Below are 27,388 nucleotides of genomic sequence, written 5' to 3'. Positions count from 1 at the left end.
AACAACAACAACCACACAGACAGTTAGTGAAGTACAGAACCTGGCTTTTAAGAGAAGCAGTCAAATTCATCTTTATCATCTATCAATAAATGTTATATTAGACGTAAGCCAAAATTATTGAAAGCTTAAATAAGATGTCATTTTAAGTTACATACCTGTATGAAGCTATAAGAGGGATATGGTAAACTTTCCCTTCACTCACCTAGCTTTGACACTTGCAGCTCAATACCATTCCAATTCTACCAGATTCCCATAGAAGCAGTAACTGAATTTGATTCTGTGGCCTGTACCAGCTTTTTCAGAAACAGGTAATCAGCATTTTTTTTTGTACTTGGGACTGCTGAGTCATCTAATTTTGTTGCATTTTTCCTCTGTGTACAAAATCTGCTTGTTTCATTTGAGCTGCCATTGCTGTGCTAACAAAAAGCTATTTTAATGAACTTACATTATGTTTTTTTACTTCCATTTTGTTCCCTTAGCTAGCCAATTAAACAAATAGAATGATGACTGAGTTTTTAAAATGGGGCTAGGATTGCCATTTTTGTTTGCAACAGGGTCATTCGCTTTTCCTGTGTGTGCTGGATGAAATGTAGCTGTCACAACAGTTACTCTCTATTTTTATTTCAAAATGTAAAATTATGGCATACTCCAGTGACAGAAAATTCAAGAGGAAGCCATGTTTAGAGATGAGTTAACTATTAAGTGAACTCAGTAAATCTGCTTTGAGCTATTTGTATTTTTTTAATTGCCTATTCAGAAGTCAGCCTTGCAATGCTCAAGATTTCCAGGTAAGTACAAATAAATACGGGATGAAACACAGCACTGCAATTTTATTTGTCCATACTACATTTTTAGCAAGGCATTTCCAAGCTAGACATTCCCTCCTTCCCTGGCCTTTTATAGTGGAGCAGACATGAAAATGGAATAATACTGTAACAACGCATCAAGTTATACAAACCATGTGCAGAATTGTTGCATATTTGTTACCTATTATTGGTACAAACTATAAATCATCTCTGTTTTCTCCTGTGTTGTATGGACAAGCAAGAAACCTTTACAGGAAAGAAATCTAATTTTATTATAAGTACATACTACAAAATAAAAACACAAAAGACTTTTAGATCTGTGTTCCAACAAAATTCTGAAGGCTTCAATAAGCAATCAGGGAAGTAGTTCTTTGGAGTAATAAAATATCTTCTTTTGAAGAGGCACAGTTTCTGATCACTTTTTCCAAAAGGAAGATAAAAATCTTTCTGCAGTTCTCAAGCACTGTGAGAGGGTTGCAGGAGTTGGATCAATTTTTTGCAGTGCTGTGTTGATGAAGGCCAAGGGCTGCTATAGGCACTACTCTGAGACTGGTCAAGGGCAAGTGTTTCCAGCTTCTCACATGCCCTGAGTGATACCAGCACCTAGACAAGAGATTGTGATAGTTCAGTGACCGGGTGTAATATCTCTTCCCCCCCCCCCCCCCCCGCCAGCTTCTTATGAGCAAGCAGTTGTCCGTCAATGGGCGCTGAGAATTTTCCAGAAGGTAAACAACTGCTGCAACTGATTGGCAGAAATATACCATTCCCTGGTACATTACTGGGAAAACTGTTGTTAGTCTCCTATATTGGAGGGCACTCAACGAAGGCATATCAATGTCTACTAGTTACAAAGATTAGAGGAACAGAAATAAAGACAAGATGGAGCTCCTTTAAAATTGAGATTTCTCTTGCCTCAGTAGCACCCATTACCATCAGCTATAATGGTAGCAAAAACTCTTACAGCTTGTTTTATTACAAGGAACCTACCAACAGAATTTCCTTTTCACTCTAATCTTCCAAGGTGCGTCCAATTTTTGATGTGCAAGTGAAGGATGTTAAGCCCCCCCCCCCCCCCCAGTTACTTTTAAAAACTGCTACAGGGAATCTGAAAATAAGAATTCAATTATACACGCTAGTGCATCAACTGAAGCTCAGTGAGTTGAGAATCCACATTTCCCCACCATTTCCACAGCAGTACAACTCATACCTGGCGAATCCTGGGCTGATGGCTCATGGAGCGGAGAGCAATTAGGGCCGCCTTTTGTACAACTGGTTGGGAATCATGGCAAGCAACATCCAGCAGAATATCAGGTGCTTTATTCTGGATCAGTGAATCACCCAATTCCACCGACTGCCGACCCAGGTTACCCAGTGCTGAAGCCGCATTGCAACGGGTCTTCACTTGAGGATCACCCAGGAGCCGAATTACATAAGGCACTGCTTTGTTGAGGTCCTGAATAAAAGGGCCAGCTTGGTAGGCTGCATTGCCAACAGCAAAACTGGCAGAGCGACGCACATGTCTATCCTCATCTGAAAGTCGTTCCAGCAGGGATTTCAGCAGCCCAGCCTGACCCTGCAGAACCTGAGGAAATCCCTGTCCATGGCGCAGAAGATTGCCCACAAGACTGCAGGTTCTGGCACGGACCAGGCACTCTGAGTGGCCCAGAAGATGGCTCAATGCCTGGGAGGTTGAGCCAGACAAGAGCTTCTCGAGAAAAGGCAGGTGAGACGGGCTGGCCCGGGCTATATGTGTGAGGAGGGTGAGCAAGTCTGCAAGTAGGTGTACTTGGTCTGACAGGAAAACCGATGACAAGAAATCAATGGCATCTTGTGAGATGGCTGCTCCTACCACCTGCTCAATGACCTCCTCATCACTCAGCACCAAGCGACAGAGGAGACTCAATGGCAGCTCAGTCTCCGTACAAGGAAGATGGTGAATGCAAACCTTAAAAAAGCCAAGAAAAAAAGAACAGTAAATCCAAATGTGGGAACCAGGATGGGTCAATGTTTATTGTATTACTGAAGATGAAACTTTTATCCTTCGCCTCCAATAGCTGTAGAGATCATTCTTTAAAAACCATTTAAAAGGACAACATTTTTTCCCCAAGCAGAGCCAACATAAAACGAGGTGAAACGCATTCTATGGAGCAGAACCAACTGGCAGAGACAGACAGCATCACATGGAAAAAGTGAGAGAGAAATCTTTCTAGTGTGGAAGAATGAGCAGAGTTGAACCAATTAAAAAAAAAACTTTACCTGGAGCAACTGAGCAGGGATTTCAGAGCGCTTCATACTAGTCAGAATTTGTTCAAAAACGTCAGGGTCCATATCCATAGCAAATGCAAAACAAAAGATTTGGCAGACTTGGAGCACAGTGGTTGTCACTAGCTCTAAATCAGAATCCTCATGCAACTGCCTGAAAAAAGGTAAGAGATGAGCCATGAATCAAATGCTCACTTTGAGAAATTAGCACTGCCTGGCCTGAATGTCTTAAGAAAGCTGAGTCCACTAGAATGGCATGTCTAGGTGGCCACACCACAGTATTTTAACATATTTCCTGGCAAGTATATGCCTTATAAATTTCTGTTCTTAATAAGAAAATGAACCTTCTTAAAAAACCAATAAGGAAGGCCAAGGAGTTTTGCGGAAGAAACAGATTTGAATTAGATGCAAGAAGAAAGATGGATGTAACATTAGAGATGGGAGGCGAAGAAGGCAAAGGGACTGTGGCTAGTGGTAAAGGAGGGGGAAAAAAGTAAAAAAAAAAATGGATAGTGAAAGTTTTTGAAATGAGGGATGTAGATAAATTGGCTATGATGAATAGGGAGGAAATAGAGAAGAACTTTGTTATGGAATGAGAACTATCTTTGAACTTTGGGGGGAGAAGGGAAAGCATTTTAGAATAGGCTCCATAATTTGGTCTATGTTAGAATCTTTGCCTGTAATTGTTAGATGATGATTATTGTGCTAAAGGGAAGAATGGGTGAATGTCTTACTGGAAAGGAGGGGCAAGGTGGTATATGACTGTTTTCAACCCAAAAGATGTGAGGTCACTGCAACAGGAGGTTGAAAGGGAGGGGGAAATAGTGTTTTTGGGAACAATTATTGTAGGCACTATTCTGAAGTAAATGTGTTTTGTGTATACATACTGTATGTGTAGATTTTGTGAGGGGAGAGAGGGGAAGTGGTACTTATTGATCTACTCACATTTGCATGTTTTCAAACTGCTTGGTTGGCAGAAGCTAGGCCTAACAGCGGGAGCTCACCCTGCTCCCCGGATTCAAACCACCAACCTTTTGGTAAGCAAGTTCAGCAGCTCAGCAGTTTAACTGGCTGCACCACTGGGGGATCCTCAGCTATTTTATTACTACCATGAAATGTGTATGATTTTTTAAAAAAGATTTAAAATGTTTTATTTATTTATTTATTTTTAAGAGTCATATTGTGGAAAATTACATTTTTAATCAAGATCAAATATAAATCATTGGTATTATTGCTTCGGCAGGAAGGTAATGGTGCTCCATGTAGTCATGCCAGCCACATGACCTAGGAGGTGTCTACGGACAACGGCAGCTCTTTTGCTTAGAAATGACAATGAGCACCACCTCCCAGAGTCAGACTCGACTAGACTTAATATAAAGGAAAACCTTTACCTTTAATAAAATACCTAGGGGAAACACAGAAACCCTTATATTACATGCACCGCTTTAATATCTACTGGCAGCTTTATTTAGAATAGAAGCTGAAAGGAGGAAAGAAATAAAAGTAAGGTTTTGAATGTGAAAGATGGTGGAACTGCAGAACAATACCAGCTGTGTTTGGATAAGCAAGAGGCATGGTTCCATGCAATACCCTTCCTCAAATCTCACATGCGATTAAACTTCTGTTATCATTCTGTCCCTTCTATAGGCCAACTTGGGATAGGTCTATCACTTACATTTGGGCCAAGCACTTTAGAAAATTAGAGTCCAGAAGCTTGTTCAAGACTGCCATGATAAGTCCATTGGGCTGGGCCATCTGGAGAAGACACTGGTGGGGCTCACAAGTGAAGACAAAGAGAGCTAAGCTGAGGAAGAACAGGGTTCCTGTCGGGCAAGAAAGGAAAACAATTATCCCATATATGTCCATTTAATGCTTCCCTACCTCTCCCAACCTAAAGTTCACTGCCATGCCCAAATAGGCAAGGATAGAGAAATTTAAATAATTGCATGTGTCCTTGTGAAAACCATGACATCCCAGGCTCTGCTTTGTCCTGGGGACAGCAGGATGGGGGTTTCTGGGAAGATCAGGTTGCATAGAAAATTGTACCTTGAGGTGAAATGAGGTCCCAGTCTGGCTCTGGTGCATGTTGGCCAGCTCCAGAAGTCTCTACTTCTATCATTGGCTCCTGAGTGGTAATGTGGAGCACCATAGCCAAAAGATGCCACACAATACCCCAGAGCTCTGTAGCAGCAAAGTCCCGCACCGTGGCTGCATCCCCCTGGCAGGAGAGGGACACACGAATCAAACTGAGGCTAGAATGTCTTGTTGTCTGCAGTCAGGAGTTTGGCCTAACATTACATTTGTGGGTGCACCTTTTGCAGCTGGATACACTGCCTTGGGCAAAAGTTTTCTTACTTGGCCCTTGCTTAGGAACTAGAGAAAATGCTAAACACGATTGGGCATCTTTGCTAAGGTGGCCACATTAAAAACTGAACATACAGTTTGTAGGATAGAATAATTAATTCTATGTCTTTTATGTTGAAGGGGGAAATGACCAATATGGGACTGCGAAGAAACAGTGGTGAAGTATGTATCTAGTTTAAGAGTTCTGGAAAAACATTTAATTGGATTTTCTTCATTCACTGCTTTATACTTTCCTTGACATGTTACACTATCATCAGACAGTATTTTTTTCCAGTTTGGTTCAGCAAATAAGTCTGAACCATATATTTAAAAATTAACCTTAAGGTCTACTATATATTTATCTGTACAACTATAGTAGCAATTGAGACTTGTTCAGATCCTGTCTTTCTCACCTGTCTTATGATGTAGCTGGCTCTTCAGCTGGGGATAAAGCTATTTCTATGGATTTCCATGAGCAGGAAGGGCAAAGCAAGGGTGAGAGGAGCTGCCTACTATCGTAGGGATAAGTATAGTGCAGCAGTGAAATGGTGTAATCTAGTTCTTTCTCTGTTTTTCCCAACTGGCTCCGATAGCATCCCCAAATCTTCTTACTACTAAGTCTGTTCTAGGAGGGGGGCGGGATATAAATAAAAATTATTATTTATTATTCTTAATGCCTGTTTCTTGGATAATGTATGTAGTGCTTTTAAATAATAACATGCAGCTGCTTTGTGAGACATGGGGGAAAAACACAAACCTCACTTAACATGTGCAGTAGTAAGATCAGCAGGCCATCATAGAAGCCAACTTCCATAGGAGGTGGCAGACAGGGCTAGAAGACATAAAATAAGATATGTATACGTGAGCCAGGTATTGAAGCGCTGAGCCAACTACTGGCACAACACAGACAAGGTCCTCCATTTCCTGTTATGTTTCCATCTATTTGCAGAAACTTCTTACCTCCGCAGGTTCTGTGAATGCAGAAGCTATAGCTGTCAAGGCTTCCTCCCACCTGAGATTCACAGCAGCACCATACTGAATGAGATATGTAAGTAGCAATGCGGCAGCACTCTACATGGGAAGAAAACCAGATGTCTATCTATACTTCTGTGTCCTTCATTGCAGCATATAGAAGAGCCAGGGTGCTCCTAATTGGGTATGGAATGAGTACATGCAGTCCTCAAGTTACAAACAAGATAGGTTCTGTAGGTTTGTTTTCAAGTTGCAATTGTAAGTAAGTCGGAACAGGTATATTTTTAAAGTGTAACTTCAGCCAAATATATAAGCTTTGGATAGCACAGGGAAGAGTTAAAACTCCTGTGGTGTTTGTTTTGCTGTCTGTGTCCTTGGGGATCCAGGGACAGAGATCCAGAAGTTATATTTTCCTGCTTGATGCCACAATATCCATGCTACAAGTGTAAATTGGGCCTACTCCAAGCAGACATAATACATGCTTGTTGCAATTCATAGAAGTGATGAGGCAATAGAGTAGCAGCAGTTTTCACAATCCATGAAATTCTGTGACACCTCTGGATAACTATAGGAGGGAAATGGCAAAACCCATCCCTTTATTTTGTTTTAAAAATTTATACAGCAGTGTGTGAAACACTTCCTGTATCTTCTTAAACTTGCCATTAGGTAGAGGGTGGCAAGGTGTCCCTACATGTACACCACCTACAGCACAATCTAGTTACAGATAATATCTCTGAGGCATTAGGAAATTATATAGACAATTCTGTATTCTACCACAGAGGCTGTTAGCAAAATGACTCACTAAAACAGAGGCAGTTGCTGCAGAGTTGAAAAGCTCCATAGTCTCTTTCAGCACAATTTCAGATCTAAAATACCACCCAGAAATAATAGCATTAGAAGAACAGAGCAAATCACATCAAGGTTTCATTGTCTAGAAAATCAGCTAATTAACTCTCTCTCAGAAACAGCCACCATTTGAAGATAAATCAAGATATGAATTAAGCTTGGATGTATATCCGCAGCTCCATTTTGCTTCCTATGATATACACTGTCAACTTCATTAGCATTATTCTTCCAAACAATCTTTATAGATTATCCCATGTACAGAGCACACTACTAAAGATTGAATTTTCCCTGTCTAGATGGAGATGGACCAGCAAATGAAACCAGTAGAAGACACTCATGCTAATACGAGACCTCCTGTGCTTCACAGCAGTAATGGATATAGAAGAACTCACAAACTATGAATCTGACCCTTCAGCATCTGAGGAGCCTCATTCAGAACAGACAAAACACCACTCAGTCAGCTGGAAGAGAAGTCAAGTAACAACACTCCAGCTGGAATGGCAGGATCCAACATTTTTTATCAGTTAAGCAATTAAGATGCTGCCCTTTTCTCCAACAGTTATTTTCAATCCTGCCTATAACAATGATAGCTCTCCCAGTAAGCTCCAACTATCATTTTGAAAAAAAAGATCCATTTTGAAAACTGGAGCACAGATGCCTTCGAAATGGGGAAGAACATTGCTATAGTAATGATAGCTTTCCCAGGAAACTGCAACTGCCATTTTGAAAACAGCCGTTTTGAAAACTGGAGCTCAGAGGTGATGTCTCCAAAATGGAGAAAGACATTGCAGTAGCAATGATATCTCTCCTGAAAAGCTGCAACTGTCATTTTGAAAACAGCAGCCATTTTAAAAACTGGCGTGCTTTGCGCTCCTCCTTAACAAACTGATTTAAAGAATCAACAAGATTCTTGTGTAAACAAGAATTAAAACCAATCGTAGTGGATTGCTCCTCCTGCTAGCCCAGAATGAACCTTCATGGTAAGTACAAATTCTCATTTTTTACCAATCAGTGCCAAATGTGATGTCTCAGTTGCCTGCAGCATGGTAAGACATAAAAACAGCTAATGAAACACTTACTGTGGTGGGAGAAACTGGAGCTGAAGCAGCAGCAAGGAGAAGAGTCTCAGTGTGGCTTCAGCAGCCTGCACCTGAGGCACTTCATCAAGTAGGACCTTTTGAAAAGAAAGAGGCTCAGTGCTAAGTCCCTATTCTCCACAACCCTACCTCCTTTTAATCCTCCCATGAAGCCCAGATGGAGACTTTCCAGTATTATTTATATATTGCTTCACTCAATGGGACATTTCAATGACTTGCCAACTTCCATCCTTTTCTATGTCCTTCCTATATCTTTCCAGAATCTCCTGGTAATATCACTTCTCATTTCCTACCCATAAACCCAAACAATGAAATCCTTGGATGTAGTAACAGTAGGGGAAAGACACCTGGAAAAACCACTGCTGATTTGAGCAGATCAGGGCAGATTTGAAGACCTATTAGATGGTTTCCTGCTTCCCTCACCCCAAGCACAATGGAGCAGTTGGAGGGCTAGGGCCTTCAACACTAGACAGTTCTCTTTGTAGCATAAATACGAATGAATGAATGAATACCTTGCCCTGCAGGTGACAAATCAGGGAGCTTAGCATTTCAGGTGTTGCTAAGTGATGGCAGAGAGTTGGACTGACATGGCCACAGGCATACAGGACCTGGTTGATGGGAGCACAGAGACACAAGAAGACCACAAAATCATAATCTATTACTTCACCAGCAAGGAGGGAAAAAGAAAAAAACATTAAGGAAACTTGTACTGTGGGATAAAGTGACCGGACATCTCTTTTCCAACACACAGAAAAAAAAAAGGAACATGAGGAGAGATGTTACCTTTAGGCCATGCAAAGAAGAGGCTGGGTGATTAACCGCTAAGATTAAGCTTGGCAACAGCTGGTTCTCTTTCTCTGTGAGCTTCGCAGCTATGTACTGCGAGATCTGCAAGACATTTTTTTTTTTTTGCAAATACAGGAGTGAGTTTGATTCTAATAAAAAGCAGCAGAAGCCCAATGCAATCCATACTAACATATTTACCAGTTCCCTACTATTTGAGGAAGTTGTTCACCAACTGTTCAGAACTATACATGCCAAAAAAAACTCCCACCTCTTTTTTTGCCTTTTGACAAATGGTGTGCCTTCCAGGGATGGCACAAGATGCAGCCAGGGCTTTTGCGAAGGCAGCTCCCATGTGCTCATTACAGTGCTGCTCTGACCTTGCTTCTTTGGGGGGCACTGTTAGATGAAAAGGGACAGAAAAGAGCATAAGCATGCAAGTAGCTGAAAAGAAATGTGCCTGACAATGCTCTGTACCTTAGGATGGAAGTCTCCAGATCAGAGAGTAATCCAAAGTTGCTTATGCACTTCCTTTTCTAAAGGTCTAAAATATCTTGGGAGATAGTTGGACTTTTGCATTAAGAAATAAATTCTGCTTTTTCACATGGTGAACAGAACTTATACCCTGTAGAAATTACAGTCCATCCACAGCCTCCTTGGGAACATCACATTTGCCGCTGTAGATGTGGTATTCCTATGTATAAACACCCCACACAAGGATGAACTACAAGGTGCTAGGAACATCATTCAAAATGGGAGTAAGCAGACATAGCCGCCAAGGTCTGCCACTTTGTTTTCACACACAACTACTTCACTTTCGTTTGTAACACGTAATGGTACTGCCATGAGCACATGTATGGTGCTACAATGTACCATCATCTTCATAACTGACTTAGAACAATGCCTCCTTAACTCTTGCACCCAAAAATCTCTCCTCTACCTGAGGTACAATGATGATACACCCACAAAGAGCACTCACTCAGGACATTTCATCAGAATTTTAGCTTCTTCTACTCTAACTTCAATTTCAGCCTGGAATGATCAACAGAACAAGTTCACTTTCTGGAAACCACCATACAGCTACACAATGGAAATCTAAGTGCTACACTCTTTCACAATTCACTGACCACTATACATATATATTTGTTCCAGTTCCCATCCTGACCACACTACCAAATCCATAGTTTAGAGCCAAGCCCTCCAGACAATTACATCTGATCAGATCCACAAGACAAAAACACCCAGTTCAAGGAATTACAATAAGCATTTATCAAGCTACAGTATCAACGACATGAAGCAAATAAAATAAAATAAAATAAAAATCCACAAAACAACACCTCATGCTCATGAAATCTCTCTCAGCTACTATATTACATCTCCTTTTTGGTCACCAGTCAGAATCATAGGTAAAGGTAAAGATTTCCCCTATCATTAAGTCCAGTCGTGTCCGACACTGGGGGTGGTGGTGTTCATCTCCATTTCTACACCGAATAGCTGGCGTTGTTCATAGATGCTTCCTAGGACATGTGGCTGGCATGACTGCATGGAGTGCTGTTACCTTCTCACCATGGCGGTACCTATTGATCTACTCACATTTGCATGTTTTCAAACTGCTAGGTTGGCAGAAATTGGGCCTAACAGCGGGAGTTCACCCTGCTCCCTGGATATGAACTGCCAACCTTTCAGTCAGCAAGTTCAAAAGCTGATTAGTTTAACCCTCTGTGCCACCAGCGCCACCAATCATACTACACTCCAATACGCTCTCCACCATTCATATGATTATCCACTCACCCTGGCTTTAGGCAATATCTTTCTTCCTGCCTTCATTCTCCAACAACCTTCACCATACCCACAAGTTTTACACATACAGCTTTCTCATAAAGTTTTGTTTTAAGGCATTTCATGCATCTGATGAAGTAGTCTTAAGTCTATGAAAACATGCTTCCAACGTTTTCCTCTCAATTGCTATCAATAGTGCTACAAAATCCCTTTGCACCCTAATCCAGACTAACATGGCTATGTCTTTGAATTCTAGCACTATTTGCTTATGATTCTGAACTCAATTCTATCATAAAAATAAGACAATGGTAGGCCATGGCTCAAATACCCATCTGCAAAGTATTAAAGGAATGACTTCATTCTCTCTCTCCTAGGATCTTGCTTTTGGAAAAGAGAAGTTTGAAAGCTTTATACTGTGTTATTGATTTGTGGCATCGAATTGCTGCGTATGTTAGCCGCTCTGAGCCCCCCAGGGCTTGAGAAGGGCAGGGTAAAAATGCTGTAAAAAATTAATTTGTGTGTGCAGTACCCAACCCTTCTGTTATTTTTGTTTCATCTCTACTCCCAGCATCTGTCCAGAAATCTGAACACCGTAGAATCTTGGTAGTGTGAATGATGAAAATATAATGTAATACAGACATCTTTCTTTGTGTCCTTTTGAATGAGAAGAAGAAAACTTCAACTGTTCTCAGTAACACTGCCATGTATCAAAGTCTGATTGCCCCATTTAGCACAGTGACAGAATCACTTTCATGATGTGACCCTCAACTGGCAAAATAGTAAAACTGAGACAATGACGGGAAATGCAATTGTTGCAAATCTGTGGAGAACATTCTTCTCTAAAATTAGCATCTTACCTTCCTGGGTGATCTGTTCACAACTGACACCATGACAGAGTGTGTCCAGCAGAGGGCAATGGTCCTCAAGCAAGCTGGCATAGAAGGGGGTGGAGATGGAAGGGCAGGCATTATCCATACTCTCACACAAATGAGTGAAGCACTAGAAGTTTAGGAAACAAGACCTGCTTTTACCAAATACAAATGGAAGGGGATATTTCCCTGTGTTACACACTTACTGGAATCAGAGCATGTGCAATCAGCTAAGAGGACTGAGCACACAACTGACTAAGAATTCAGTATAACATTTTTATATTATGGGGAGGCAAGTGTAATCATTTCATCACTTGCCCCCGGTGGTACAATGGGTTAAACACTTTTGCCAGCTGAACTGCTGACCAAAAGGTCAGCAGTTCGAATCCAGGGAGTGGGGTGAACTCCCATCTGTCAGCTCCAGCTTCCCATGTAGAGACATGAGAGAAGCCTCCCACAGGATGGTAAAACATCTGGGCATCCCCTGGGCAATGTCCTTGCAGACAAACAATTCTCACACACCAGAAGCAACTTGCAGTTTCTCAAGTTGCTCCTGACACACACACAAAATCACTACATGAATAAATGCAGAAGCATTAAACAGGATTATATGCAGCTTTTAAAATTGCTATATTTAGCTTTGATAACCATACTTTGAAAAGATAATTGGAAAATTATAAAGCCAAAGAAAGGGGAGTGATTTAAAGTCTGGAAAAGTAATTTCACATTGAGAAACTCAAGGGCTCTTTCTCAACGCATCATAACTTTGTATGCCCAGCATTGTTCACATGAGAAAGACCATCACTAGACCTTTAGACTTACAGAGAACAATGGTCTATCACAACTGTTTTCTGTTCTGTCCCAGTTTTCTATAAAAGCCTTTCTGACTTTTAGCTGATTACAGTGTTTCCACTGGGGGAAACTCTGTCTTGACTGAAGACAACTGCAGTTGTTGGAGGTGGTAGGAAAAGATGCAGGCTAAAGCCTCTCACAATGTACAGTAACCTCAAGAGGTCTCATTGTAAACAGCAAGGCTTCCCTCTCCATTCCCTTCCTGCACAATCGCTCACTCTCTGCTGGAAAAAGAATTTGAACCCCTTCATTCCTATCCATTGAGATTATGAAGTGCATGTGTATAAAAAGGTTTCCCCTCACATTAAATCTAGTCGTGTCCGACTCTGGGGGTTGGTGTTCATCTCCATTTCTAAGCTGAAGAGCCAGCGTTATCCATAGACGCCCCCAAGGTCATGTGGCTGGCATGACTACATGGAGTGCCATTACCTTCCCATTGGAGCGGTACCGATTGATCTACTAAAATCTGCATGTTTTTGAACTGCTAGGTTAGCAGAAGCTGGGACTAACAGTGGGAGCTCATGCCGTTCCCCAGCTTCAAACTGTTGGGTTTCATCCCTGACTGCACAAGTCTCCAACTCTCAATGAGTAGTTAGTCTGGCCATACAGGCTGTCTCCATTTTCTGGCCTCTTCTCCTTTTGTCTTCTCTAGAGTGAGGAAGCATCTTGCCATTGCCTAGGCAAGATGTAGTAGACAGATCTACTTTTATTATTTTTGCCTTTTCTTATCCTTAGAAGATAACTCAGTGAAGCTAGTTAGCTCCAAGAACCTTTCCTATCTAGAATGGATTTCTTTTTTCTTTAATAAACATATTACTTTTGATCCTATAAAGTTATGTATCTGCAATCCTATTCCATCCTGTTGAATGGAAGCCAATCCTTGGTCACTACATGGAAGTTTCTGCTGCTTATGAACTATGCATCTCACTCTGCTATATTTTTTTGGAATCACCCCCAGAGAGGGTTATTTTTGAGCCTAACAGCTCTTGATTCCCAACACGAACTGCCAACCTTTTGGTCAGCAAGTTCAGCAGCTCAGTGGTTTAACTCGTTGTGCCTTCAGTGTATACATCTAGCCAGCCAGCCATAAATGTGGCTTTTGGGGTACCCCCCTCCACACAGAATGCTACAGTTAAGCCAGACAGATTAAATAATAAGCAATTGTGGTCTGCATCATTGGCTTGAAGCCACCTCTCCTTGCATGGAAGAGATTGCAGGTAGCTCTATGTGTTGCACAGGGCACTGAATGGTGAAGTTTTAAACAAATAATGAATGAGAAAGTTAGGCCAGAATGAAGTTGCATAACACAAGAAAGAACAGAAGCTGTCTCTTACCACAAGGCTTTGTTCCCGCAGCCTGCCCTCTTGATCTGTGGGCTGAGCCAGCAGTGCTGGTAACAAAGTGAGGAAGTGATTGGCACAGCTCTGGAATGCCTGCAAACTTAAAAAAAAATCTCTGTATATATAATAATCTTAGAACCCCATATCTTCAGTTTCATGCCCATGGGGAAATAGTCTCTCTAGGAATTCACTGGCTTCTCCAACACAACCCTATGGTATGCCAGGACCTGAAGTCATGGAATTCAGTTATATCCATGATTTTAGGTAACCATGGTCCAACTGGGAACCTTTCCTCCACAGATATGGGGGTCTTAGTGTGTTAAACTCAACCTTCCCTAATCTGGAATTCCCTATAAATACTGGACTACGATTCCCATCTTTATTAAGCTAGTGATTATAAGAGTTGAAATTCAACATATTTAGATAAGAACAGTTTAGGAAAGGCTCAATTAGACACATGGATTCAAACCGCAGGAAAAAAGATTCCACCTAAACATTAGGAAGAACTTCCTGATGGTAAGAGCTGTTCAGCAGTTGAATATGCTGCCTGGGAGTGTGGAGGAATCTCCTTCTATAGAGGTTTTTAAACAGGCTGGATGGCCATATGTCAGGTGCTTTGTGTGTTCCTGCATGGCACTGGATGACCCTTATGGTTTCTTCCAATTCTATGATTGTACATGAAAGTTAGTGCAGCACTTACACTCAACATTTCCTCATCCTGTGACAAATTCAGTCCTTATGTAATGCCAGGCATCTACTTGGGGGCATCATTTGCCATGTCCAGTTCTCCAGCTTAATCAAAACACAAAGCATATGGAGAACTGAGAGCACTCCCGATGGTGCTTTGACTATATCCATGTCTCTTTGCCTATATTTTCTACCCCCAGCTTGATTGAAATATAGTACTCTTAATATTATTTCTTTTCATCTTCTATTCAGCTTCCATATTCCTTACCTTTGCTTTTTCCCCTCTTTCTCTCGGTTGAAATCACTGGCAAAGAAAACTGCCATCACAGCGATTAAGTCAGTCAACAGAGTGATGTGCCAGGGCTGCTGTGAAACAGACAAGAGAGGTATATGTTCCTATGGGCTGGATTTCTGAAAAGAGCCTCACAAAAAGAAGTAATGAGGAAAATAACTTGTCTCAGTTAGATATATTCTGCCTTAGAAAGATGAAGAAGAGAAAAGCTAACCAAATTTTAAATTAAACAAGCTGAATTCTGTGCCAGGTTACCAAGATGAAGTAAATCAGTTTATAAATCCCTACAGGCAAGGCAATTTTATTGTTCTGTCAGTGGGCTTGTGGACTGCGTATTGTTTTATTGACTGTTTTAATGACTGTTATGATAATTTGGTTAATTAATTGCTATTGTTTTAACTCTGTATGTATTTATGGTTTTATACTGTTTTATTGATTGTGGTATCGAATGTTGCCTTTTGTTAGTTGCTCTGAGTCCCCCCAGGGGTTGAGAAGAGCGGGGTAAAAATGCTATAAATAAATAAATAAATAAATAAATAAATAAATAAATTTTACATAACAATGGCATCCCATAGCTCAAATCACAAAAAAACTTCCAAATAATCTTATTTAATTTTAAATAAATGTTTCCTGTTCCAAGTGTAAAGGAAGTACCCACGTAAAACTCAGGCAGCATGGAAGCTTCCAGTTGTCAATTGCTGAAGTGTTCAGTCATTCCCTTATCTTTTACTACTTGTCTATCCCCCAGTTCATCTCTTTGTTCAAGTACCCTACAATCCAGGCCAAAATAGCTGAAATTTTATGGATTCTCTAACAGTGCAAGCAGCTTTGAGAAAACCAGTTTAGGACAATGGATAGAATTCTAAACTTTGACTTGTGGAATCATGTTCAAGTCCCCTTTGACCAATAAGACCCACCAGGAGAGCTTGGGATGATCACGCGTTCTCAGCTTGGCCTATCTCTCATGGTTATTGTCAGGAAGAAGTGGCAAGAGGAAAGCCAGTATGCCACCATGAACTTACTGAAGAAACAGTGGGTTATCAACATAACCAATAAAATATACTATGCATATTAAGGTACGTTATTTTCATAACCATTGTTTATTTCCTTCTAAAATCAATTCAAATGTCATGCACTACAAAGAGAAGCAGATACAGGCAAAAAAGAATGGATTGTTATTTACCCAGATGCTTTACTATTTCAAAACACAACCTATTCTCCTAAGCAGCTCTTACTTGTTTAATGTTGAAGCTCTTCAGGATGCTCTCCACGAGTTGCACTAGAAACTGGGACAGTCTTATGTCATTGCAGAAGGAGCAGAGCAGGTCAGAGTCACAGCGAGTATCTAACAGGTTACTGATGACATGAAGGGCAGGACGAAGATGGGATGCTCCCTCTAGCATTCCCTCCAGGACCTGAAGGGAAATGAGGCGTGGGGTGGGAGTAGCAAGGTATGTCAACATTCAACTCATCTCAAAAACCCTTTTAAAGGTACATCACTGCCTGAAAAGATAAAATGGTTCTGCTATCACTTTGGGTGCTTCCAGACAGGGGTAAAACCAGCTTTGGCATGGGTTTTTGTCCCCACAAGCTGCTCAGAACCTGGGCTTTCCCAGGCAGGGTGTGTAGATGCCATCTCAGTAACTACCGGAATGGCACCCAGATGCACAGATGCCGAGAGAGCACCCAACCCCTTAAAATTTAGAAGAAACTTACCCAGCCGCCATTAAGGTACTTCTTAAGTCTTCCTGGCGCCAGGAGACGGGGGGGGGGGGGAGGAAAGAAAATCGCTCATCTCCCCCACCCCGTTTCTACACACCCAGAGGACTCAAGGAGTACTTTTTTAATTGTAAGGGTAGTTTTGGAACCCGAAAACCTGAGATGGCTGTGTGAATTGGGCCCAGGGATCGTGTAACAATGTCCCTGGAACCAATCCACACAGGTCCCACAACTGATAAAGCCTGGATCTTACCTAAGATCCAGGTCCTACCAGGTATTCAATTCAGAACAAAGTGGGGAAAACATGCTTTGTTCCAAATTAATTCGCTTTTACCTGAGGCATTGTTTGGGCGCCTCAGGTAAAAGCAGGACAGGTCCTGCATTTTTGGGTCTGTCTAAAACTACATTTTAACATAATATTGCCATCCTTAACTTCATCCTGTATGGAAAGTTTGTCTAATTGGCATGCTTCCACTTCAGGCCCCTTCTACACTTCCACATAATCCAGATTAATGAAATCAGATAATCCACATTATCTGATTTGAACTGGATTATATGAGTCTACACTACCATATATTCCAGTTCAAAGCAGATAATCTGGATTTTAGTGTGAATTTTATGATTTTGTTAGCAGCTCACCTGTTGACCAGAATCTTTGAGCCGGACCCTGATCCGCTGAACAAATGCAGGATCTCCCAGAAGGCTCAGTGGGGCACTGAGGTGCACATGTGTAGGATTTGTGGCATCTATGAAATGTTGCCATTCTTCATCACTATCCATTTCCTAACAAACAATTAACACCAATAAAGACACCATGGAAGAACACCATGAAAGAACTTTCTTGCTATTCTGGTATTCAGGCATGTACTTACCTCAGTTTCTAGATCAACAGTATCAATGCTGCGTCTGCCTCGGGTCTTTAGTTTGCAACTTTCGGGTCTCGTTTCTTGGAATTCATGTTCACAATCATGTGTGACCCAGTTCTCTCTGTCCATGGAGAAGATGAAGGAGAGGTTGGAACCATTCTACACAGTAAGGTGGAGCTTCTATACTACATTCTTCATACACTGCTCTACAAAGAAATTAATTAATTAATTAAAGATGCTTTTCTTCCTTACTGAAGTTTGGAGGGTGTTTCCTTTTGCTCCCATTCTGTTCCCTTTTCTTCTAAAGCAGGGTGTTTATGCTCTCCCATGCCAGGAAGTTTTTGATGTTGTCTGCTACCATCTGTCTGAGCAAGGCAGGCCTTATGTGAGTAGGTTTCATTCTCTTTGGTAGCTTCTCCCTTAAGTGAACCCTTGGGTTTCCCCATCTCCTGAAAAAGCAAAAAATTAGAGAGAATGCAAAATGAACCAAGCTCACTAATCGACAAGTGGCATTGCAAGGGCAGTGTTGCATGTCCTTCACCTTTCTTCGTGCTTCCTGGGCCATCTTCTGCCGTGCCTTCCTCAAGATTTTAGACTGCCCACTCGGAGGGGCAAGTGAATGTGCCTGCTGCTCCTTCAAGGCCTGCAAATCAGGAGGCAATTTGCTGGTGAAGGGGTTCACTATGCCTTGATCTGCTGTGTCATCAATCACTGCAAGAGAGGGTCCAGTTCAGAAAGCAGATGTGTATGGAGTGGTCAGGAGATCACACAAAACCAGACTGGGGAAAAACCGTCAGAAATTGGTAAAATACTCACCAGTGACTTTTCCAGCAATGAAGGGATGATAGAGCAGCTCTGGCCAGGACAAACGTTCACGAGGGTCTTTCATCAGCAGACCTTGCAAGAAGCTCTGCAACAAGTTCAAAGAATCATCGTTTTCCTACAATATTATCTAGTAACTTAACCATGAGCTTCAGAGCTGATGCAAGTCCTTCACTGCAAATGCATGAGTCTCTTTATCTACATATAATAATTATGAGAATATTACTTTTGATTCTGTGCTTAAGTTTCTAGCTTTAAAAACTTCAGAAGAAGAAAGGAAATTGAAACCATTATGCCTTTGAAAATTTGACAAGTTCAACAAAACTGCTGGAAAGTATTTTTATGTGAATGCATATCTCCCAACAAATATACCTTTCACCCAGTCATGTCTGCACCAGATGATGAAAGAAAGAGAAGAAGAAAGAGATACATATATTTCGACCCACTGGAACATAGCATTGCTGGGAGTATTATAGTTATGTACTCCTGCAAGGCAGTGTTGGATTAATTGACCCTTGCAGTTCCTTCCAGCTCTGATTCTATTATTTTAAAAACTTGTGTTTTATGGTTCAATGTCATTAAACTCATGATAAAAGTCACCACATAGAGATCTCAGTCATAAAGGCACAGTAAAATTGAGTTGGTGGCAATGGGGGATGAGTGATGATTAAGGTAACCAGAATGGTCATGTCTGCTCCCCAAGGGGACACTATTCGCTTGAATTTCTAGGATCAAAGGGACTAGACCATTGCTTCATATTTAAATATATTGGGATTCTCAAACACAAGTATTTCTCTAATTCTGGAATCTGATGAAGGTTTCTATATGTCCAGAATTATATGAGGCGAATAGCCTTGCAAAAACATCTTATAATAAAGACAATAAGGACTTCATGTTTCCTGGGAAATAATGAATTCAGACCATAAAGATACATAACATGACGCAGTAGATACAAGAGAAGCTTAGACATGGAAGGCTCAAAACTATAAATCTCAGTAGCAAAAGGTTTCTTGGTAACCCGGAGCAAATCTATCAGAGATTATACTTATACAGCTGAAATCACAATAAGGAAATTGTGCATATAAATGTGACCAGGACCCCTTAAGTGTAATGCAAAATATTTGTACAAAGAAACTACCTTGAAATGGAGGCTCATATTTTTCGGCCACTTGACAGGATCCTTGATGATCAGGCTAACCAACTGGAAGATGCTGTTAGTGTAGAAGGGGGGAGTCCCCACATACAATTCATACAGGATGCATCCTACTGACCACAGGTCAGCTGTGTGGTCATATGGCTTCTCCTCTACTAACTCAGGGGACATATACAGTGGTGTTCCTTTGATAGATGTCAGTACCATGGTGTGAATACTCATTGCACGGGCAAACCTTTGCAGGAAAGATGGAAGACAATTGAGAACTTTCAGCTTCCATAGCAGGAAAAGTAGGGAACAGATTTTCTTAACCTACTTACCCAAAGTCACAGAGTTTGATCACACCTCCTTTACCCAGTAAGATGTTTTGAGGTTTCATGTCACGGTGGAGGATCCGATGGGAGTGGAGGTAATAGAGTGCTGACACCAACTGAGAGGCAATAATCTGAACCTGAAGAAAAAATGGCAATCTTGACACTTAGGAAAATGTCCACTTGTATTGTACTAATTACTACATGGTCTAAAAAGATTTAGTACTTTCATATATGTATTTTATCAAAAATATCAAAAGAATTACAGTTTCAGGTTTTCCAAAATTTCCTTTTTCTTCAATTAAAACTAGGGCAATATCTGTCCATCTCTACCATTATGGAACCTTAATCATTCCCCAGGAAATACATCAGACTTATGGTAAGTTCACAGGTGAAGGACTCATGGTCCAGCAGGATCTCACCAACCTACTGAATATACTTATGCATAGGTTGAGGGCAGGCTTTGGAGCCAAAATTATTGATTTTGATATGACTCGTGGATAAGTTGATGGTCATTCTGCAGAGAGGGGAAAACATCAATGCCAATTCAGGAAGCTGGCCACTTCCAACCACCAACATTGCCATTTCCCTGCCCAGGTATTCGGAAGGGACAGAAGTGGTGCCATAGCAGAGAGAGGATTGGTCCTTCTTTTACATTCTCCCAGGATGGACAAAGCTCTTGTCTTTTGACACTCTACTCAGAGAAAGGGATATTTCATGTTTATAAGAGTTACAATACAAATACTTACACTGACACATGGATAAGTTGACCCAGGTTTTCTGGTAGGATTTGCTAATTAATATTTTTTGATTTCTACGCGTGTATATATAGGACTAGCTGTGCCCTGCCACGCGTTGCTGTGGCCTATAGTAAAACTTATCAAAGTTGAGGTAGATATCTGGACTATTATGAAAGAGAGGTCCCTACCTATTCCTTCCCCCTTTTCCTCCCCCTTTCTCTCCTTTCTTCCTTCTCTACCTCTTTCTTTCTTTCCTTCTTTCACTACTTGGTTTCATCCTTCTCTCTTTCCTTCATTCCCTCCCCCTTTCTTCCTTTGCCTTTCTTCCCTTCCTTGTTTGCTTCCTTCTTTCACTTTTTATTTGCTTTTATTTCACCACCATCATAACAATAACAATAATGCAATGCATTGCCTCCGGGACCTGACACCTCTCCCATTCCCCCTAAAAGGGTCTCAGAGGAAAAATAGCATAATAATAATAATAATAGAAATAACAACCTTTACCCGCCACGTGTTGCTGTGGCCAATCTTCCCTCTTTCTCTCCTTCTTTCCTTCCTTCCTTCCTTCCCATCTTTCCTTCTCCTCTTCTTTCTCTATCTTTTTCCTTCCTTCCCCCTTTTTCTTTCTCTTCTGCTGTCTCTCTTTTCTTTCGTCCATCTTTCCTTTTCTTTCCTTTTCTTCTTCCTCTAACTTTCCTTCCTTCCCCCTTTTTCTTTACCTCCCTTTCTCTTTCTTCCTTCTTTCCTTCCTTCCTGTCTTTCCTAGATTTTGACAGGGCGGGAAGGGGCGGGGTGGGGTTTGGAGGTGGCGTGAAGTAAAAGGAGGTAAGATTGGGGTAGGGGAGTGATGGAGCGTGGGGTTGCGTGTGTGTGTGCGGCAGCGGGGGGAGTGATGGAGCGTGGGGTAGCGTGTGTGTGTGCGGCGGCGGGGGGAGTGGGGTTGCGTGTGTGTGCGGCGGTGGGGGGAGTGATGGAGCGTGGGGTTGCGTGTGTGTGTGCGGCGGCGGGGGGAGTGATGGAGCGTGGGGTTGCGTGTGTGTGTGCGGCAGGGTGTGTGTGTGTGCGGGAAGCAGCGCGGCGGGGCTAGGAGTGGGCATGGTTTCCGCAGAGGGAACGTTTGTACCTTGTGGGTTGTGTTATGGGCATGGGGATTTTAGTTAAGTTTCGTTGGGGGATTTTTGAGTTTTGTTGTTTTGCCGTTTTGTGAGTGTGTTGTTGTGTTGTTTTTCATTTTGAGTAGGTATGTTTGTACCTTGTGGGTTGTGTTATGGGCACGGGGATTTTGGTTAAGTTTCGTTGGGGGATTTTTGAGTTTTGTTGTTTTGCCGTTTTGTGAGTGTGTTGTTGTGTTGTTTTTCATTTTGAGTAGATATGTTTGTACCTTGTGGGTTGTGTTATGGGCACGGGGATTTTGGTTAAGTTTCGTTGGGGTGTTTTTTGAGTTTTGTTGTTTTGCCGTTTTGTGAGTGTGTTGTTGTGTTGTTTTTCATTTTGAGTAGATATGTTTGTACCTTGTGGGTTGTGTTATGGGCATGGGAATTTTGGTTAAGTTTCGTTGGGGGGTTTTTGAGTTTTGTTTCCTCGTTGGATGCCCCTAACAAATTTATATATATAGATACATTCTGCTACTTTCATTTTCATGCAGATATTTCACTGCTTGTGAAAGCACCTGCTTGCTCATTCTTTCCTTTCAGCTCTCTTACCTGCTCCTCAGGCAAATTCCCATCATCTTCAAGGATCTGAAAGAGTTCCCCTTCAGCATAATCTGTCACTACCACCACCTGGTGTATGAAAATCAGATCAGAAGGCCAATAAGAAGGGGTAATATTTTGTCTAGCACATCTGCACAGTTCAAGAGAAGAGAATCCAACAGATATGAATGAATTTTGATGACTGAAGTGAAAATGAACCTTCGGGAGGGCTAAAGATTCAGAGGTGGACACACTGTGACATTTTGAGACAATGCCACTGTGATGATAGTCTCAGCAGAATCAGCAACAAATGTAGCTTATGAAGCAATGGCCCTAAGGAGGCAAACTTGGTGCTTGGTCCACTCAAGCAAGGAACTCACAAAGACATCACTGAAACACCATATATATCATGACATTTGTCTAATAAAATGAAGGACTTTTTAGGTCTTTCCTTAAGGTCATCCATGTAAACACTTTATCCCATTTCCACTCTGAGAGCAGTTTCCAAGCAAGTATCTCACCTCTTTATCAGTCTCAAAACTGTCAAGCATCTGGACAATATTGGGATGATGAAGGCCTCTCATTATCTCAATTTCTCGCTGCAAATTCTTCAGCTCTTTCTGTGACCGACCCACTTTGGGGATAAACTTCAAAGCTACAATCTGTCAAAGTTAAAAAAAGGGGGGCGGGGGGGAGAGACAGACTGAAAACATGTTCTATTTTTCTGTACCTACTGCATTTCTTATGTATCTCCCTGTCAATGTCCATCCCAGTCTTTCCTTTTGTTCTTACCTTTGTGCTGTATTTACGACGTCCCTTATATACCCTTCCAAAAGAGCCTTCTCCAATCATCTCCAACACATGATATCGTTCCATGATAAGACTGTGGGAAGAAGAGCAGATGAGTATCCTGAAAATGCACAGATCCTCAACTGTTGACATTTTTTACTTTTTCCATTATACCTTCTTGGTGGCATTCATTCATACCAGCACTAGACAACTATGGTCTTTGGTTACAACTTCCGTAATCCTAACCAATACTGAGTAAGTTGTAGTCCAGCAAAATCTGGAGATTACTGTTATACGTCAGCCTGTTCAGCCTGTGATTGTGGCTGGTGGTCATGTTGATTTGCATGATGGGAATGGGGATGATGTTCATGTTGATGTTCCTGAAGAGAATGGGGATGTTGATTCAGTTTCTGGGCCAGGGTCTGGGGATGAGAGGCCAGAGGGGCCTGAGTTGCTGCAAGGGCCTGAATGGAGTTTAAAAGACAGGTCACAGAGGCCTGAGTTGCTGCAAAAGGATTCTCAAGGTCTTGAGCTTGGGAATGGCCTTGTGCCGCAGTTCTCTCATCAGTTATCTAAGAATGAAGTTGATTTCAAGGTCCCAAGTGCAGAAGTTAATGACGGGAGTGAGGCCTTGAACAGGAAAAGATGTTTCAGTAAACAGAGACAGTCTGTACAGCCATTAAGACGCTCGGGTAGATTCCAACAGAAGTTGGATGTGAAACCAAAATTAAGAAAGAATCTGTTCCTAGCTGTTTGGGAATTAGGGCAGGGTTTATAAGTGACTAGTGAGAAATACTGTTTCAGTTGAAGCCACGCCGAATTAATGCCAAGTTTCCAGCGTCAAGGTCTGCCTTAGCCCTATGGAGTGTGCTTCTGTTCTGTTTATGAATTCAAGTGTCTAGTTTCATGGACTTCTTTGGACTTTTTGTTCCTGTCCTCTTTTATATCAATTGTATTACTTTTTACTGTGGTTTACCTTTTACCTCTTTGGCTTCTTATATTCTTAAATAAACTGCTTGCTGATTTATCCAGATGTTGTAGTGTTTAAAGTCAGAGGTGATTCTGCTCTGGAGTGCGACAAGAACTACATCCTATTCCTGCCTTAAAAATGTGCTTCCACGTGGAGCTTCTAATCCAGGGTTTCTCAAAAAACTACCGTATATTGAAAAGAATTGGCAGAAATGGACAACTTTTCTTGGTCTATAAAAGAGAAGTTGACTAGAAACATTTTCAAAGAATGAAAACCACTTATTTCATTTATAGAGAAACAAAAGAAATGTCAAAATGTTATCAGGTTTTGAAGATTGAATAAAACAGAGATAGAAAGGTAGAAAAAAAGAAACCATCTAAGGCCCTTTCTACACTGTCCTATATCCCAGGATCTGATCCCAGATTATCTGCTATGATATGAGTCTCCACTATCAGATGATATGGGATAAGAAGATAATAGGGGCAGTGTAAAAGCAGCCCAAGGCCCCTTCTACAATGCCATAAAAATCCAGATTATCTGCATTGAACTGGATTATATGGCAGTGTAGACAGTGGATTACATGGCAGGGTAGAAGGGGCCTAGTATAATAGAGTAGTGGGATGACGATATTTTCATTATGTGTCTTTGATGTGAAAAGCCCACATTAATCTTTTAATTTTATTATTTTGATTTTTTTTCTTTTAGTGAGGAGGGTGGTTTTAACTGTTGTATACGAAAGAACAGTGTGGGGAAGATGGAGTGACAGCAACTCTCGTAGCCAGAGTCGAACACAGCCTCCAAGATGTCAGAAATAAGATGGAAAAACTGTCTTTACCTCTGTTTCTGTTGTCTGCCCTTGTTAATTGTACAATCGGCATTGAATGTTTTCCGTATGTGTGTTCCGTAAGCTGCTCTGAGTCCCCTTCAGGGTGAGAAGGGCAGGGTATAAATACTGTAAATAAAATAAAATAAATAAATAAATGTAGGAAATATATGTAAGGAAAATAGCCATCTTTACACAATTGTATAACACAACACTTAGATTGATGAAAAAAAATACATAATGATTTTTAAAATCACATCAAACAATTTAAGATAAATAAAACAATATACAGCCACCCCTGGCTTATTCTATAGTGAACACAGGCCTCAATCCCTTTTTTGGGTCCATTTGTCAAAGACAAAGGAGAGTAAAATTAAAGCTTTTTTTCTCATCAATGATTTTTTTAAAACATCTTGTGCCTGATGAAGAAGTCAGTGGAGCTTGGAAACTTTGCATAAAGTGTTTTGTGTCCTTTGGTTGCCTGATTGGAGGCATCACTCTGCCTGTGGCTTTTGTTTTTTTACCCCTGAATATGGCTGGATCTACACTGCAATATTCTGCAGTTTCAGAATGCAGATTAAGGGATTTGAACTGGATTACATAGCAGTGTAGACTCATGATTCAGCACAATGCAGTTCAATCTGTGTATTGTCGAAGGCTTTCATGGCTGGAATCACTGGGTTGTTGTAGGTTTTTTGGGCTGCATGGCCATGTTCTAGAAGCATTCTCTCCTGATGTTTCACCTGCATCTATGGCAGACAATTATTATTATTATTAACTTTATTTGTACCTCGCTAGCATCTCCCGAAGGACTCGATGCGGCTTACAAAGGCCAAGGCCTCAAAACACAACATAACAATACACAACCTAAAGCAAATTAAAAACAGTTAAAGCAATATTAAACAACAAGCAATAAACAATACACCAAGACACAATAAAAACTGGGCCAGGCAAGAGTAATGGGTACAGATTAAAAGTGCTGATGTGACAGGTGATATGTAAGGATTATAGGGTAAGTGCAATGTGCCAGCAATCTTAATTTCGAATAAAATGCTTCTGGGACTTGTTGTTAGAGTTTTCCTATTCTGGAAAGGCACATCGGAACAGCCAAGTCTTCAAGTTCTTTCTAAAGACTGCCATAGATGCAGGCAAAACGTCAGGAGGGAATGCTTCTAGAACATGGCCATACAGCCCGAAAAACCTACAACAACCCAGTTCAATCTGCATTCTGAAATAGTATTATATGATAGTGTAGACCCAGGGTCCTTCCACACAGCCTTATAATCCAGAATATAAAGGCGGAAAATCCCACAATATCTGCTTTGAACTGGGTTTTCTGAGTCCACATTGCCATATATTCCAGTTCAAAGCAGATAATGTGGTACTTTCTGCCTTGATATTCTGGGATATAGGGGTGTGTGGAAGAGCCCCCAACCTAACTTTCCTAAAGTTCAACTTACTTCTGAGTAAACCTTAGGCGGGATTCACTCTCACAAGAGGAGGCTCAAGTATTGATCGTTTTACTGCCATCTTCAGGAAGAGAAAGGGAAGGAAGGAAGGATGAAAGAAAGGAAGGAGGGAGGAAAGAAAGAAAAGGGAGAGGCTCAAAGAAAGAGAGAGAGAGAGAAAGCAAGCAAGCAAGCAGAGGGGACAAGGTATATGGGGGGGTGGGAGAGAGAAAAGGGAGGGAAAGAAAAGAGAGAGGAAGGTCTATGAGGGAAACAGAGGAAAGAAAGAAAGGGCCACACAGAGAAGTCACTATCTCCTCGAGGCTGCCCTCCACCCATCTTCCCTTTCCCCGCAATTCGATATTACCTTTTTGTAAAGGCGTTGGGATCCTCCTCAGGGAGCGAGGCCTCCTCCGCCCTCCTGGAGTCCAGATAATAGCGTCTCCGAACTGTTGCTTAGCAACGCCCGCTGCCGGAAACGGGCTTTGGCCAGCGCGAGGAGCATCCGCTTTTGGGCGGCAAGATGGCGGCGGCCGGTGTTGTGGCAGAAGAAGGGGAGGAAGCGGCGGCGGATTGGTGAGAGCTTTTCCTTCCTCCGGGGAACATGGGCGCCTAGCGAACAGCCGAGGGGCTTCCCTTTCCCTTTCATGGAGGAGCTTCTGCTCCCTCCCCTCCGGCCTTCGGGAGTTATACTTGTTTACTTAAAGGAGCCTCGCGGTGTCCAAAGTTCCCTCTGAGGAAGTAGACGTAATCTCAGAGATTGTATTGCCCCCACCTTCTTCCTCTCGGTCTCTAAGGCCCTACAATCCCCTTTAGTACATTGGGGATTTTTTCCCCGTAACGAACAAAAGCGGTTTGTGAACTTTCCTTGGGTGCATCTGCACTGTAGAAAGAATGCAGTTTGATCTGCTTACAACAGGGGTTCTCAACCGGTGGGTGTTTTGGCCTACAACTCCCAGGAATCCCAGCCAGTTTACCAGCTGTTAGGATTTCTGGGAGTTGAAGGCCAAAACATCTGGAGACTCACAGGTTGAGAATCACTGGTTTAGGTGCTCTTACTGCTTACTTACAGGGAAAACCAGCTGATCCATAATCCCTAATGCTAAAGAATGAAGAGGTTTCTCCAAA

At 41.7% G+C, this 27,388-nt stretch overlaps 2 protein-coding genes across 4 annotated transcripts in view; one reads left to right on the top strand and one right to left on the bottom strand.

The window, feature by feature from the left end:
• Nucleotides 1-812: 812 nt before the first annotated feature.
• On the bottom strand, nucleotides 813-26,706 carry STK36 (serine/threonine kinase 36). Of its 2 annotated transcripts, none has more exons than XM_060773369.2 (28): nucleotides 26,628-26,706; nucleotides 24,825-24,941; nucleotides 23,023-23,113; nucleotides 22,752-22,892; nucleotides 22,243-22,320; nucleotides 19,809-19,939; nucleotides 19,474-19,723; nucleotides 18,330-18,423; nucleotides 18,055-18,224; nucleotides 17,766-17,962; nucleotides 17,520-17,634; nucleotides 17,287-17,430; nucleotides 16,164-16,343; nucleotides 14,905-15,002; nucleotides 13,944-14,049; nucleotides 11,746-11,887; nucleotides 9,381-9,508; nucleotides 9,110-9,214; nucleotides 8,839-8,934; nucleotides 8,309-8,403; nucleotides 7,186-7,249; nucleotides 6,372-6,482; nucleotides 6,169-6,243; nucleotides 5,115-5,286; nucleotides 4,744-4,891; nucleotides 3,063-3,222; nucleotides 2,014-2,751; nucleotides 813-1,409 (listed from the first exon to the last, which is right to left on the bottom strand). In XM_060773369.2, the coding sequence occupies exons 3-28, from the start codon at nucleotides 23,104-23,106 to the stop codon at nucleotides 1,263-1,265; spliced, it is 3,969 nt and encodes a 1,322-aa protein (XP_060629352.2). In that variant the 5' UTR covers nucleotides 23,107-23,113; nucleotides 24,825-24,941; nucleotides 26,628-26,706; the 3' UTR covers nucleotides 813-1,262. The 2 variants fall into 2 exon arrangements, with proteins under 2 accessions (XP_060629352.2, XP_060629361.2); XM_060773378.2 differs by having other exon boundaries at nucleotides 14,905-14,999.
• Nucleotides 26,689-27,388, top strand: part of RNF25 (ring finger protein 25) — a 29,318-nt gene continuing 28,618 nt past the window's right edge. For both annotated transcript variants that reach the window (XM_067460613.1, XM_060773399.2), the window contains exon 1: nucleotides 26,689-26,836. In XM_067460613.1, the coding sequence (XP_067316714.1) occupies nucleotides 26,784-26,836 (53 nt within the window). In that variant the 5' untranslated portion in view covers nucleotides 26,689-26,783. The remainder of the gene's footprint in view (nucleotides 26,837-27,388) is intronic.

The sequence above is a fragment of the Anolis sagrei genome, chromosome 1 (genome assembly GCF_037176765.1).
Source record: "Anolis sagrei isolate rAnoSag1 chromosome 1, rAnoSag1.mat, whole genome shotgun sequence".
Lineage (NCBI taxonomy): Eukaryota > Metazoa > Chordata > Lepidosauria > Squamata > Dactyloidae > Anolis > Anolis sagrei.
The sequence above is the reverse complement of the archived record's forward strand: the minus strand, read 5'-3'. Positions and strand labels throughout refer to the sequence as shown.

Excerpts from the sequence above, each read along its gene's own strand:
- STK36 (XM_060773369.2), bottom strand. The coding sequence starts at position 23,106 with ATGGAACGATATCATGTGTTGGAGATGATTGGAGAAGGCTCTTTTGGA. Across the intron at positions 22,893-23,022 it reads GTCGTAAATACAGCACAAAG|ATTGTAGCTTTGAAGTTTAT; the intron begins GTAAGAACAAAA and ends TAACTTTGACAG. Across the intron at positions 8,404-8,838 it reads TTTGTCACCTGCAGGGCAAG|GTCCTACTTGATGAAGTGCC; the intron begins GTATTCATTCAT and ends TCTTTTCAAAAG.